We start from the raw sequence: 13,559 nt of genomic DNA on the forward strand, positions 1-13,559 counted from the left end.
GGATCGTCCGTCTTCCTTGCCCGGAGAAATGCTAGCCATCCGTGCTTTTACAAGTCTCTATGTGAAAACGAAAACATGTGTGTGGTTAGGCGATACGCCTTTTCGAATTCGCATATTATAAATATTCTTACCTTGTATCGTTATGCATCGATGACGAAATCCGCCCGATCGGATTTCTAATTACGTGTATTGAATGCTTTTTGCGATAAGCATTCAATCCCTTTCTAATCAGAACGCATGAAATCTATTAATAAAAGTCATACGTTACGAGCTGTCGCGTACACTTCTTTCTCTCGTCAGAATGTTCGCGCCGGGTAGTAATGTCTGTAATTAATGTGACTCAATCTGATAAGAAATTTCTCAGATTATGCCGTTCGGTTCACTTCCTTTTGCAAAATTTATATCGCGCTCTTATCATAATGCCGCGTCGCGAATCTCTGCGTAAGACGAATATCGCTTTCTAATATCGCAAAGAGATCGGATATCTTTATTCACTGGAAAGCGAAAAATCGTCTGGCTTTCTATTTGCTCTTAATAACGTGGGGACTCGGTAATCCTATCCTAATGTATAATTAACCAAATCACGCGTCGCGCAGAACGCGAAACGCTTCCTGAAAGGAGTAAACGATAGCTTTTGCCTCTATCGGATTTTCGCTCGCGCGTTTAAACTCACCTTTTTACGAGCGGAAGTGCCCGTCAAGTTTCCGTGAACTAAAATAATAAAACGCAAAAAATTGCGCCACGACCAGGTGAATGACTTCCATAATGCCAGAGGCGGAAACGATTTATTTCGTACAAAAAATTACATTCTTCGCGCTACCGTGTAGTCAAGCGCTCTCCATCTTACGTACGTACGAAAAACTGAATACACCTTTATAATTGAGTGAAACCAAAAACGAGAGAGAAAATTAATTGGAGCGAAGCCTGACAGATCTTGCTATTTCTGTTTGAATTATTTTTTATCATTGCTTATTATATCACGTAAATTTCCTCGATTCCTTGTCTGTTGAATTAATCTTCTTTAAAGGCAAACTTTTCGTGTAACAAAACGTTCCATGTTAATTGTAAATCGAGCAGTTTTTTTTTTTCTAATGAGTAAATTTAATTCTAATTGTCGAACACACCCGTCCGTTTTCGGCCGCCAAAGAAGTAAACCAATGGCTTGCTGTCAAATACACGGCAGTACAAGGCATACGTAATTAAAATGTCAACAGGAGATACTATAATTTAAAGCGTGTAAGATACTAATCTTAACAAAGCCTTGACGATATCAAGAAGCTGAAAGCTGTTTCCGCGAATAAAACCGGGATTCAATTCGGGCGAGTCTCGGGGCTAGCCGTCTTTTCTTCGAAGTTTACGGAGAAACAGGATATTAAATTATATAAATCGTATTTTACATAGGCCAACACTTTTGGTCAATGGCGCTGCTCCTCGTCGACCGGCTTGTCCCGCGGGTACTCTGCGTCAACGCTCTCGTCGTTCGGATAATAAACTTTGCTACGGTAATAATAGGTTCCCTTAACGTCATCGGGCAATGGCTTGGGAATAAAAATGTTCTTCGGATTGTACTGAATGCGATTCGCCGTGACGTCATATGGTATCTGCGCCTGATACTTGAGCAATTGCTTGATTTCCGTAGGCATGTTCTTGTCCAAGTATAGGACAGGTAGCGGAGATTCGGGCAAGCTTGCATACGGAAACACTACTTGCTGCTGCTCCTGCTGCTGCTGCTGCTGTTGCTGTTGCTGTTGCTCGTAATCCTCCTTGTAGGCGACTCTATCCTGACGCTCCACTCTCCTTTCGCTGTAATCGTATCTGGGCTGCGCTTGTTGAAAATGTTGAGGATCGATCGATTGGTATCTCGCCGACGGCTGCAAGTAGGCACCGCGAGGGACCTCGGAGGCGGCTGGAGCTGGCTGCTGCTCGCGTTGCTGCGGCGCCGCCGCAAAGTGGTTGCCGCCGTAAATGAAAGACGTAGGATCGACGTAGGGAGCTTGCGGCTGATAGACCGAGTCGATCAGCTGTCTGATGTGATCCGGCACCGCCGAGTACGGCTTGTAACTGTAGTACTGCGGACCCGGGGCCTGCTGGGCCTGCTGGGCTTGAGGCTGCGGCGGTTGGGTGCGATGCTGCGGTGCCTGTGCCTGTCGAAGACGATGGGGCGAGCCACCCTCAGCGCGCTGGTACCGTTGAGCATTCGCCCGCTGCGAGCGCAACTGGCTCTGCGGCGCCAGGTACTCCCAGTTGATCCTGGTGCCTGCAACACCGAGAGGAACGTTCCGTCATCTCGACGTCCACTTATCGCCGGCCGTCGATGGCCGGTGCTTGCGCAACGCCGACCCCGGTCGTGGATCACAAAGGAATTGTTCTAAAGATCTGGGATGTGAAAATCGACTCTTGCGTGCGTTATAATAGCAGTAGCGGCAACAGTTAATTGCGATACAACAGAGGTCCAAGGTTCTCGAGGCGAATAATCGAAGAAACGTCGTACTCACCGCTATCGGCGTACTTGCTTTGTCCTTGCGGCGCGCGGGCAGACCTCCCTACATTTTCCGCCGCCTTCGCCCACGCAATCGATATCACCACGATAAGAAGAATCTGCAAGCATATTTAAAATAAACAATATTAGACACGATATATCCGGCGATGTGCTGACTTGGAGATAAATTGAATAAATGTTTCTTCGAGATGCACCGTATTGAAAAATAATTGTACGATCAAATCATATCAACGTCATCAAATTGCGACGCATATTTAATTAAACAACAATAAGACTAAAAATAATCATTAATCCATTAACGGTCGAAAAGCGATTGAAAAATATAATTCACTCTTAGGTCCAGTTTCACAAACGTCGGTTAACTGTTAACCAGAGTTCAGTCGACTTCCTATCTTGGATCAATTAACCATGGGTTAGCGGTTAAACGTTTGTGAAACTGGCCCTTAGTCCACTCTGGGAAAAAAAAAGACAGCTACCTATTTTGGGGCCCACAATTAGTAATCGAATTATTTGGATTGTTTGTAATTCTAATCTTTTACAAATTTTACCCCACGTAACTAAAAATCGCAATTAGCTATTCTACACTGAGAAAATTTTTCATCGGATAAATCTATTAAATAGTGTTTCCGATGGTTAATTTCGCCGATTACGTTTTCTGATTAAATTATGGATACATCAGACGAAAGTCCGATGAAATGCAGTTACCGATGAAAAACCGATTTCATTGAAAAACCGATCATATTTTTCATCGGATATACAATTTAATTGGATATATCCGTTCGTTATTACGTAATTGGATTATCCGATTATATTTAATCGGACATCTTTCTTAGTGTATCTATATCCAAGATTTTTAAGTAATACTAATCAATTCTCTCAATTAGTTCTATCGGTATTCAGTAACGCAAAGATAATTTTCACTTAAAAGGCGCCAACCGAAATGTTAAATTGCTCAACTACAACAAAACGGTCAAAAATTTTCCCAGAGTAGAGTTACGAACAATCCAAATAAATCGATTACTAATTGTGGGCCCCAAAATGGGCTGCTGTCTTTTTTTTCCCAGAGCACTCTTAACAGTCACACGGAAAAAATGAAGTTGCTCGAGGGCTGCCACAAACATCAATAATTCACTCAGTTGTATTTGCTATGGATTTTAATTTTAGGCATGGAACTAAATATCCAACTTATTAAACAACTGTCTGATGTTTTGCATTTACTAATACACTGAGAAAAATGTCCGATTAAATGTACTCGGATAATCCAAGTACATAATAACGAACAAATATATCCGACTAAATTGTATATCCGATGAAAACTGTGATCGGGTTTTCAATCAAATTTCATCGGATGTATCCATAATTTTATCGAAAAACGTAATCGGGAAAATTAATCATCGTAAACACTATTTAATTGATTTATCTGATAAAATTTTTTCTCAGTGAACTGATGTTGTTTCAACGATTTTATTTCAATTACACTGATCTTGTTGATACAGCATCATTTTTTTCCGTGCACACATGGAGAAAAAGCGCGAAATGAAATGTCGAGGACAATTAGAATAGTTCTCGCCACTATATTAATACCGACACGATGGAGACGGTCAGTCAATCGGAATATCCTGAACACTCACTGGTAGTTTCATGGCTGCGTGTGGAGAGAGAGATGCACGCGGATTGTCGCGTCGAGTTTACTCGCAGAAATCAGCCGGCGGAGTCGGCGTGGCTCTTCTATATAGCCGTAGTCGCCCCGGCGTAATTGGTGGCGCGCGGTGGTAGCTACCTACTTTTAGAGTAATTCCGCCTCAGGTAACGAGAGAACTCCGACAAAAGTCTCCCCCCTCGAAGATATATTATCACTCGTTGCAAGAATGCACGCGTCTCTGGCGTAACGCTATTAGAGAATTACCTCTCGGAGGTAATTCCGCAGAATACCTGCAAGTCCGAAAATTCGAAGGGAACGTTCGTCGTGGAGTTTTATTCCCCTCGCGATTGGATGATACAATAATTTTTATCTGTAGAAGTTTTTTTAAATTAAAACTGTCGCGTTTCAAATATGTACTTTTCAAGTCGACAGACGAAGATTGCATACCTTGATATCATAATATATTTGTATACGCAAGAAGATGAGCAATTAAAGATACAAAAGATTTTAACGAATCTGCAGAAGTTTTTGTTAAATAAAAACTGTCGCATTTCGAAAATGTATTTTTCAATTTGACAGAAAAAGACTGCATACCTTGATAATATCATAATGTATTTGTATACGAAAGAAGATGAGCAATTAAAGATACAAAAGATTTTAATGAATCTGCAGAATTTTTTGTTAAATTAAAACTGTCACATTCCGAAAATGTACTTTTCAAGACATAAAAAGACTGCGTACCTTGATAATATTATTTGCATACGGAAGAAGGTGAGTAATTAAATATACAGAAGATAAAAGATAATGAATAAAAGTATTTAAAATATAATTATAAGAGAATTAATGTATTCTAAGTAGTAAATAGACATTTAAGAAAATGCGCAATGTTTTATATGGATTTATCTCTCAGATCAGAAAGATTGAAGTTACAGGGGAGTCAAACACGTTAAGTATTCAACCTCACATTCTCCGAAGCGATTTTTTAGATTTCAGGAACCAGAATGGTGAAATCGTTAGACCCCATACGATCCCGAGGATTTTAACGAGGCTACGATGATGTAATAAGAAACATTGGCGCGGTGTTTTTTTAGCAGAATCTACGTTTCCGAGCGGAGCCGTTAAGGTTCGCGTATGCACTTAAATTGTCTCAAATGACGAGTGGAGACGAGAAGAAAGCGCGCTACGTACTGGAAAATGTCCGTAATAATTCTCATTGCGGTATACCAAAGTACAAAATTATATGGGATTGCATGAAACGAAAAAGGAGTCAAAATGAAAATCTCGCTCAGAGCATTTCCTTACGTTTAACGATGCGAAGTAATAATTAATGTAATTCCTTAGCAACAAAGAAATCATAAGGAAAAGAATTTGAAATGAAATAAGCCTCCACCTGTTTAATGTCACCAAAGTAAGTACGATTTTTTGAAACTATACACGGAGATAATTTTCTTTTCAAATTTATCCCAAAAATCATGTAATCGTGGGACAATCTGGTATTTTGAAGAATTTTACGAGAGTTTTTTGACATTTTAACATTTAGTTTACTAGTAAAATATATACTAAGCATAACTACTAGTCAAAGGTAAAATTTCAAAACACTCTCATAAAATTCTTCAAAATGCCACGTCGTCTAACGATTACATGATTTTCGGGATAAATTTGAAGAGAAAATTCTCTCCGTGTACCGTTCCTCTAATTTTCCAACACAAAAGATGACTATAGATTTACAATTTTCTTTTATCGATTATATTGCAATTTGCCCAATACAAAGTTTCGCGTAGTTGAAGATCGAATTGTAATACGGAATACAAGAATTTCCGATAGCGTGAGTCAAGCTCGAAACAACGCGGATCTTCCTGGTCGAGGTTGAAAAAAAAATAGTTTCGACCGCGTTGTAAGTAACTACACTGTCTCTCTGAGTTTCATATAATTAAATTTACGACGCGCAAACGGTTCGCCGCGCGCTAAACACTGGCAATCTGCGTCAGACCGGCGATCTATAATAGCGCGCCGCCAAGCCGGACGAAATTAAGGGGTGAAAAGCGATGGTGGGAAAAAAAGCGAGGGATCTACTTAACTCGGATCTATAAATTCCGCGAGATAATGGACCGCCGCTGGCTTTATGGCCGCGCGAAAAGAAAACCTCTCGCACGACGAGATAATTGCGCGGTCGCGTGACGCTCGCGAGCCTCTAATGCGATGAGAATGCAGTGCAATCGCTCGGGAACAACGATCATTATCCGCCAACTTAACGCACTGACGTATTAAACCGCGTAAATTAAAGCTCTATAAATGCCCGGCGTATCCTGCTGCTTTTCGTACGTGGATAACATGAAATTTTTATGTTTGCTCCGCCGAGTACGTAAGAAACGAACGCGGACGTTGCATTAGTCCCTCAGTATTTTAAATGTTGAAATAAGATACATGATTTCCTTCCATATAATATTTTATCCTAAAAATAGGCCTAAACAAAACTGCGTTACATGTCCGAAAGCAACGGCGCCGCAGGACAGGTGCACTGAGAAAAATGCCCGATTAAATATAATCGGATAATCCGTTTACATAATACAATAACAAACGGACATATCCAATGAAATTGTATATCCGATGAAAAATATGTTCGGTTTTTCAATCAAGTTTCATCAGATAAATTTCATCGGTTGTATCCATAATTTAATCGGAAAAAATTAACCATCGGAAACACTATTGATTTAGCCGATGAAAATTTTTCTCAGTGTGGAAAACGGTATATGAATTCACATATTAAATTAGAATTGTTGGGCTACCTAGAACCTGCTAAAATTTGGCGTTCTCGTTTCTTATCTAAAAGTTATAGAGTTTTTTTCACCTGGCAAATCGAATGCCAAACGACCGTTCCGAGAAGCAGTTTACCGAATTGACGGCGATTTCCGAAGTCGCGAACAAAACGATCGCGTTGCGACACGTGGCATTTCGAGCGGACGTCAACCCAGGTCCGCGCGCGTACGGATGTGGACGATGGAAAACTCGTGGTCGCGATAAGATTCGAAAGGCGAGAGAGGCGAAAAAAGAAGGATTTGACAGGAGGAAGCGGGCGGAGAAAGTCGATTATTCTCGGCCGATCGACTGGGAAGATCTTGTGTCTGCGGCGCCTGATACGGGAACTTTACTTCGCGCGGGCGAATGTAGAAAATGCACTTCCGTTCGTAACGATGTTCGCGATACCGCGGGTACCTCGACCGACACGATGTACTTCAATCGCTCTCGACAGATACCACGCATGAATTAATTCGCTACAATTTACCTCCATAAAAACGCCTCTGATGTAGAAAGTCGTATTAAACATTCAAGTTCGACGAGAGACGTCGAAATGGTCGCCATCGCGCGCGACGACGAAGACGAGAGAGGCTGGAAAAATCCGGCAGAGACACTTTGTTCGGCATTCGTACACGGAGAGAATTTCCTTTCACAATTTATGATGAAAATCATGTAATCGGGGAACAACACAGCATTTCGAACAACTTTATGAGTTTTCTGAAATTTTACCATACATTTTACTGCACTGAGAAAAATGTTGGATTAAATATAATCGGATAATACAATTATATAATAACAAACGGATATGTCAGATTAAATTGTATATCTGATCAAAAATGCGGATCGACTTTTCAATCAAATTTCATCGGTAACTGCATTTTTCATCGGATAAATTTCATCGGATATATCCATAATTTAATCGGAAAAATTAACCATGGGACACAATATTTAATCGGTTTATCTGATGAAAAGTTTTTTTCTGTGTAGTAAAATGTATGGTAAAATTTCAGAAACTCTCATAAAATTCCTTGAAATTCCGCGTTGTCCCACGATTATGTGATTTTCAGGGTAAATTTCAAGAGAAAATTTTCTCCGTGTACGTACGGAAGAATCTCGCGTTTCGAATAGTCGAATAAGAAAAAAATAAAAAGCGAAACAGGATATTCAATGCCCCCGTCAGAGTTTTAATCCGTAATACACGTGCTGCGCCGTGGCGCGCGATTGCGAGATGCAGAAATAATCGTAAACGAGAAAAATGCCCGCCAGGCTTCGAGGCCGAGAGCAACGAGATCCGCGCTTTCGCCATACTTATTGAGTTATTGAGGAAAACGGAAAGGAAACGCGGAATGGCATTACGCCGCGATTAATATATGCACGCCGGGGCAATTAAAACGCGCTCGCGCGGTTCGATTTTCCCGGGGTCTCGCGCCGTCGATTCCAATTTGGCGATGCGGTAATGGACACGAAAACTCATTAGCGCGATCGTAACATTGCGGGTTCGTGAGTGAAATCTGGTTTTGCCACGGCGCGCCAGGGGGTCGATAATCTTATTTTTCGACGAAGGCCGTGCTATCCTGACAGGAAGGAAAGGTGATTTCGAGGCTCGCGCGCGACGCCGACCCCGAAGAATGCCCTAAGCTTCGGCGCGACCGCCGTTATGCCTCCGATAATCCATTGGAAGTCGGTAACAGCGTGAAGTAAGGTCGGTATATAATCTACTGTAGTGTACGCGCGAAAGCCCTCAAGATTGAGTCCTCAGCATCGCGAGTTGTCAGCGAAGAGTGCCTGGGAGCGCTCTTCTGCCTTTGACCTCAGGACTTGTCGGTTCGATGTATTTGTAAAACTGACATATTGCAAATTATGACATATAGCTATTTAAATCGACAATTTTTCTCTTAATCGAAACGTTTTATTGAACTATTGTGTTGATTTGTACACAATATTGGTATTTCTTCTTTATATTTTTCTCTTCTTTTTTAACTATTTACATAATTGAGTTTTTAATTATTGCCTAATGCAAAAAGAGCAATTATAACGATGAAAATCGTCAGAATCTTCCAATGTTCGATAAATATTTTCATGGAAATATTGTCTGTACCTAACCCGCATTTCTACGTCTTTGTTTTTATTTATACACTGATCGGAAAACGTAGAAAAATTAACCATCGGAAACATCATTTAATTAGTTTATCCGATAGAAATTTTTCAGTGTACGCTGAGAAAATGTCCGATTAAATATAATTGGATAATCCAATTATATAATAACGGATATGCCCAATTAAATCGTACATCCGATGAAACATATGACCGGTTTCTCAATCAAGTTTCATCGGTAATTGCATTTCATCGGGTATATCCATTACTTAATCAGGAAAATTAAATATCGGAAACACTATTTAATTGGTTTATCCGATAGAAATTTTTTAGTGTAGAGATACATTTTGTTTGACTACACTGAGAAAAATGTCCTATTAAATATAATTGGATAATCCAATTACATAATAATAAGCGGATATATCTGATTAAATTATACATCCGATGAAAAATGTGATTGGTTCGTCGTCGTATAAATATTTCATCGGATGTATCCATAATTTAATCGAAGAACGTAATCAGAAAAATTAACCATCGAAAACACTATTTCATTAGTTTATCCGATGGAAATTTTTCTCAGTGTAGCCATAAAAATACATTAATTTAGAAAAAACGACGCTTTTCTCACGGTCGCTTCTCAACAGAAGCATTCGAGCAAGTTAAACGTAATGTCAGGGATTTTGAAAACCCCATGTAAACTGTACGAGCGGCGCGCACGGTTTCCTCGCGAGCTAAGCGAAATGTCAGGCTAAGTTATCGCGCGGAAAGTACGAAGGCTAGAAACTTGCACAGAAATTGTTCGCAGGGCGTGGTGATGTGATCCGGGACTGGGACGCGCGGGTTGCCATCAAGGCCTCTTCGCCGGGTCGCCCTGAGCCAACTCGTATAAAACGCCCCTCTCATCGGTTTCTGGGAGCACTGTTGCGCTTCTCGCTGCCTAAGGATCCATTATTCCCTCAACATGCCCGTCGCAGTCGTAAGTATCCGTCTAGTCTTCAAGTCCGCGGCTCCCGTCAAAGTATTTAACGCCATAATAATGTAATTCTGTATAAAATACAATAAAAAATATATAGCTAGGATTAAAATATACCATAACAAAATAATTATACAATGTATCATAAAACTGTACATACTTAAAATTTAGAAATAGAAGTATTTTGTGCGTCGCATCTATTGCAATTAGATATTTCTCAGATGTTTTAATTGGTCGGATTAAAAAGTTTGTCTGCAAGCAAAATTTGTGATTCAAATTTTCTTCCGTGATATACACAGATTATTCTGTTGGGTATCGTCGTGGGTGTCTCCAGTCAAGAGTCTTATTACCAATCGCCGCATCGTGCGGCGATTTTAAGCGACGCGCGTTACCTCGCGGGTGATGGCACATTCGGTGCCGCCTACTCCCAAGAAGACGGAGTGGAATTTAAGGAGGAGAGCGACGTAGAGGGCAATCGACGTGGATCATACTCGTACATCGATCCAACCGGACAAAGGCGCACGGTGACTTACACGGCGGGGAAGAACGGCTTCCAAGTACGTAGAGTGCACATTTACCTGCTAATTCATTTTCACTCGTTAATTGCGCGACGCTAAATTTGCAACTTTTCGCAATTTAATTTTACGTTAGAACTCATTAGTTTTCATATCAACTTTTTCATTAAATATCTCGTATACAAATTTTTCGGAAAAGATTGGATGAAAAATTTTAGCGCCCGGCGAATTCGTTTCCCTGTACTCAGAAAAAATTCCATCGGATAAACCAATTAAATAGCGTTTCTGGTGGTTAATTTTTCCGATTAAATTATGCATACATTCGATGAAATTTATCCGATAAAATGCAGTTACCGGTTAAATTTGATCGAAAAACCGATCATCCCTCACGGAAAATAACAATCTCAAATTTGGGCGTAAACACCCAGATTTAAACATTTACACACAAATTTGAAAGTAAATTCGGACAATCGAGTGTTAGCACTCGAAACTTGAGTGCCTTTTCCGTAAGAGATACTCTATCTAATATTTTAAACAGGCTAGTTTACCGCTCAAATTAATCATACAATAATATGAAGGTCAATTACACTCAATCCTCCCGTTAATTTTGATCGGTTCTCACGTTAAACCTCAAACTTTTTGTCTCGCAGGCGACCGGGGACCACATTCCCAGCGCACCCCCGCCGGTGCCACCGCAGCCGGAGTATGTACCGCTGGCGCAATATAATCCGCCGGATTACCAACCCCCGAGTTACGCACCGCCAACCCCTCAGCAATACCCACGGCGCTATCAACCGGATTACGAACCGCAACCTGTCGTTTATCAACCGCAGCCTCCGCCGCAGCCTCGGCCGCAGTACCAGTACCAGGATCGGCCGCAGCCTCGGCCGCAGTACCAGTACCAGGATCGGCCGCAGCCACCGCCGTCGCCGCCCCGCTATCATTATCCCACGGAGCTACAAAGTATACCCTCGTACGCGCCGCCGAGGCCGCGCTATCAGCCCCAATTCCGCCCCGCGCCGCCGCAGCACAACGCGATAACGGAACCGGCGGCGCCCCGGAATTTTTATCCGCCGGGGAAGCTCAGCTTCAATCGGACCCCCGACGGCTTCTCCTACTCGTTCAGCAAGAGTTGAGTGGCACGCGAGTTCACGGTGTGACGTGTCCGCGGTGAGATTAACAAAGGTTTTGATTTAACAAAGAGCGTAATTTCGAGTCTTCAGAGAACACGATCCGCAGTTAATCGAAATAGCCAAGTAACAGAAAGTAAAAACGTGGCTCGGTGTCGAAAAAATTAATAACCGAAAGAATCCTGCGCGAAAATCCGCCATTTTCTCCAAAATCATAGCCGTACAATTTATTTTTGTTTTAAATTTATTTTACGCTTAATGCGCTTGGATTGTTATACTAATTATTATTGCATCTTTTAATATTAATATCATTCGCCGTGTCAACGCATTGTTAGTAAAGTAAAATTAAAATATACACTGAGAAAAATGTCCAATTAAATATATAATCGGATAATCCAATTACATAATAACAAACGGATATATTCAATTAAATTGTACATCCGATGAAAAATGTGATCGGTTTTTTAATCAAAATTCATCGGATATATTCATAATTTAATCGGAAAACGTAATCTGAAAAATTAACCATCGGAAACACTATTTAATTGGTTTATCCGATGAAAAGTTTTTCTCAGTGTAGTTTTACAAGAGTCCCCTCCCAGTGAGAACGTCGAATCGATGTCGAATCGACGTCCAGAATCGTCAGTTTTCGAAAATAATGAAGTTTGGAAGTTAATTTTTTGTATTAAATAAGTTAACTTGGCAGTTCTCGAGCGGTTCCGACCCCATTGACGTCGATTCGACGTTACGAGTTCTCGCTAGGCTTCTACACCATGTATCTTGGCGTCTGAAAAATAAAACGTCGGGACCGCACGGAGTCGAGTGATTTTCATCTCGATCGTTCGTGCAATGCCCGATGTACCTTGCATAGCAATTTCCCGTACAAATACAAGCACAATCACGTGCTCCATGGGGTCGGCTTACTTTCATCCGGTAACCTTTGCGTTCTCCATGGTGTTGCAACTGAGAATCCCACGATACCGAACGAAATGTGGGATACGCCCGATATACAATACATATATTCGTACGAGAATCGCATTGTATTAGAAATGTATTTATTCTACCTTGATTTAATTCACGATTGTAATGAAATTCATTCAATACAAACATTATAACAGAAGAAAAATTCAATTTCAATAACAAATATATCGTTTCCACGTTACAGGATTAAAAAGACACGTTTCCGTCTCTCTGCAATTTTACGAGCAGTGTAAAGTAGTTACACAATAATAAAACTACATCTTTGGTTTAATAATTTGAAATATTGCAAGGAACAGCTTTGCGTTGCATCTTATTCCGCGAAAGACAGCGAATTACCGGCAGAAACGGAAGAAAGGAGGGACAAAGGAGCGATTATCTTATATTATCCAGGCCCGCGAGTGATAATGCGAGTGCGCCACGCCATCGCTCGCGCGAGGGGGGCAGGGGCCCGGGGCCGGGGGGTCGGCAAGGGCGAGGAAATAAAAATGCAACGAAGTCGAGCCGGTTCGCTAGCCATTATTATTGTTGGCCGTAACACGGGCGCGGCGCGATCCGGCAAGGCGAACCGCCTTGCATCCGAGCAGGAACTCGGCGACCCGAAGGTGGGCAGAAAGAAATGCACGCCGCGTTATTTCAGGTCACCCCGGTGTATTGTCGGCCGAGAAAACGCGTTACAACATTGACGGCATCACCGTCGATTTTACCGTTGCGACGTCGTCGCAAGGTGCACGAGTGATAACGAGTCACCTCCCAACCTTGTGTACACTGTACAATCGTACGTAGTCGACGAGTGTTCGTTCAGCGTTTCGACTCGTTTGTATAAAATAGAATGTTTCTAGATGCGGAGAGCACATTGTAGATTTAAATGTTACGAGAGAGATCAATACGTTCCATCGTAACGCGCGACGGCAATAAATGCCACTCGGGC

At 41.5% G+C, this 13,559-nt stretch overlaps 2 protein-coding genes across 2 annotated transcripts; one reads left to right on the plus strand and one right to left on the minus strand.

Annotated features, from left to right (window-relative positions):
- Positions 1-766: 766 nt before the first annotated feature.
- On the minus strand, positions 767-4,744 carry LOC105568459 (GATA zinc finger domain-containing protein 10-like). Its single transcript, XM_012024158.1, has 3 exons — positions 4,132-4,744; positions 2,496-2,598; positions 767-2,257 (listed from the first exon to the last, which is right to left on the minus strand). Exons 1-3 carry the CDS (start codon positions 4,141-4,143, stop codon positions 1,416-1,418), a joined length of 957 nt encoding a protein of 318 aa, XP_011879548.1. The 5' UTR covers positions 4,144-4,744; the 3' UTR covers positions 767-1,415.
- A 5,065-nt stretch (positions 4,745-9,809) lies between these two features.
- LOC105568460 (extensin) lies at positions 9,810-12,002 on the plus strand. The gene is made up of 3 exons (XM_012024159.1): positions 9,810-10,008; positions 10,305-10,562; positions 11,171-12,002. Exons 1-3 carry the CDS (start codon positions 9,994-9,996, stop codon positions 11,654-11,656), a joined length of 759 nt encoding a protein of 252 aa, XP_011879549.1. The 5' UTR covers positions 9,810-9,993; the 3' UTR covers positions 11,657-12,002.
- Positions 12,003-13,559: the final 1,557 nt, after the last annotated feature.

Source organism: Vollenhovia emeryi, unplaced genomic scaffold (assembly GCF_000949405.1).
Source record: "Vollenhovia emeryi isolate VEMERY1.0 unplaced genomic scaffold, V.emery_V1.0 DF939129.1, whole genome shotgun sequence".
NCBI classification, from domain to species: Eukaryota; Metazoa; Arthropoda; class Insecta; order Hymenoptera; family Formicidae; genus Vollenhovia; species Vollenhovia emeryi.

Bases quoted from the DNA above. Each gene is read 5' to 3' on its own strand.
- LOC105568460 (XM_012024159.1), top strand. The intron at 10,563-11,170 runs GTACGTAGAGTG...TTTGTCTCGCAG, and splicing joins CGGGGAAGAACGGCTTCCAA to GCGACCGGGGACCACATTCC.
- LOC105568459 (XM_012024158.1), bottom strand. The intron at 2,258-2,495 runs GTGAGTACGACG...TCGGTGTTGCAG, and splicing joins AAGCAAGTACGCCGATAGCG to GCACCAGGATCAACTGGGAG.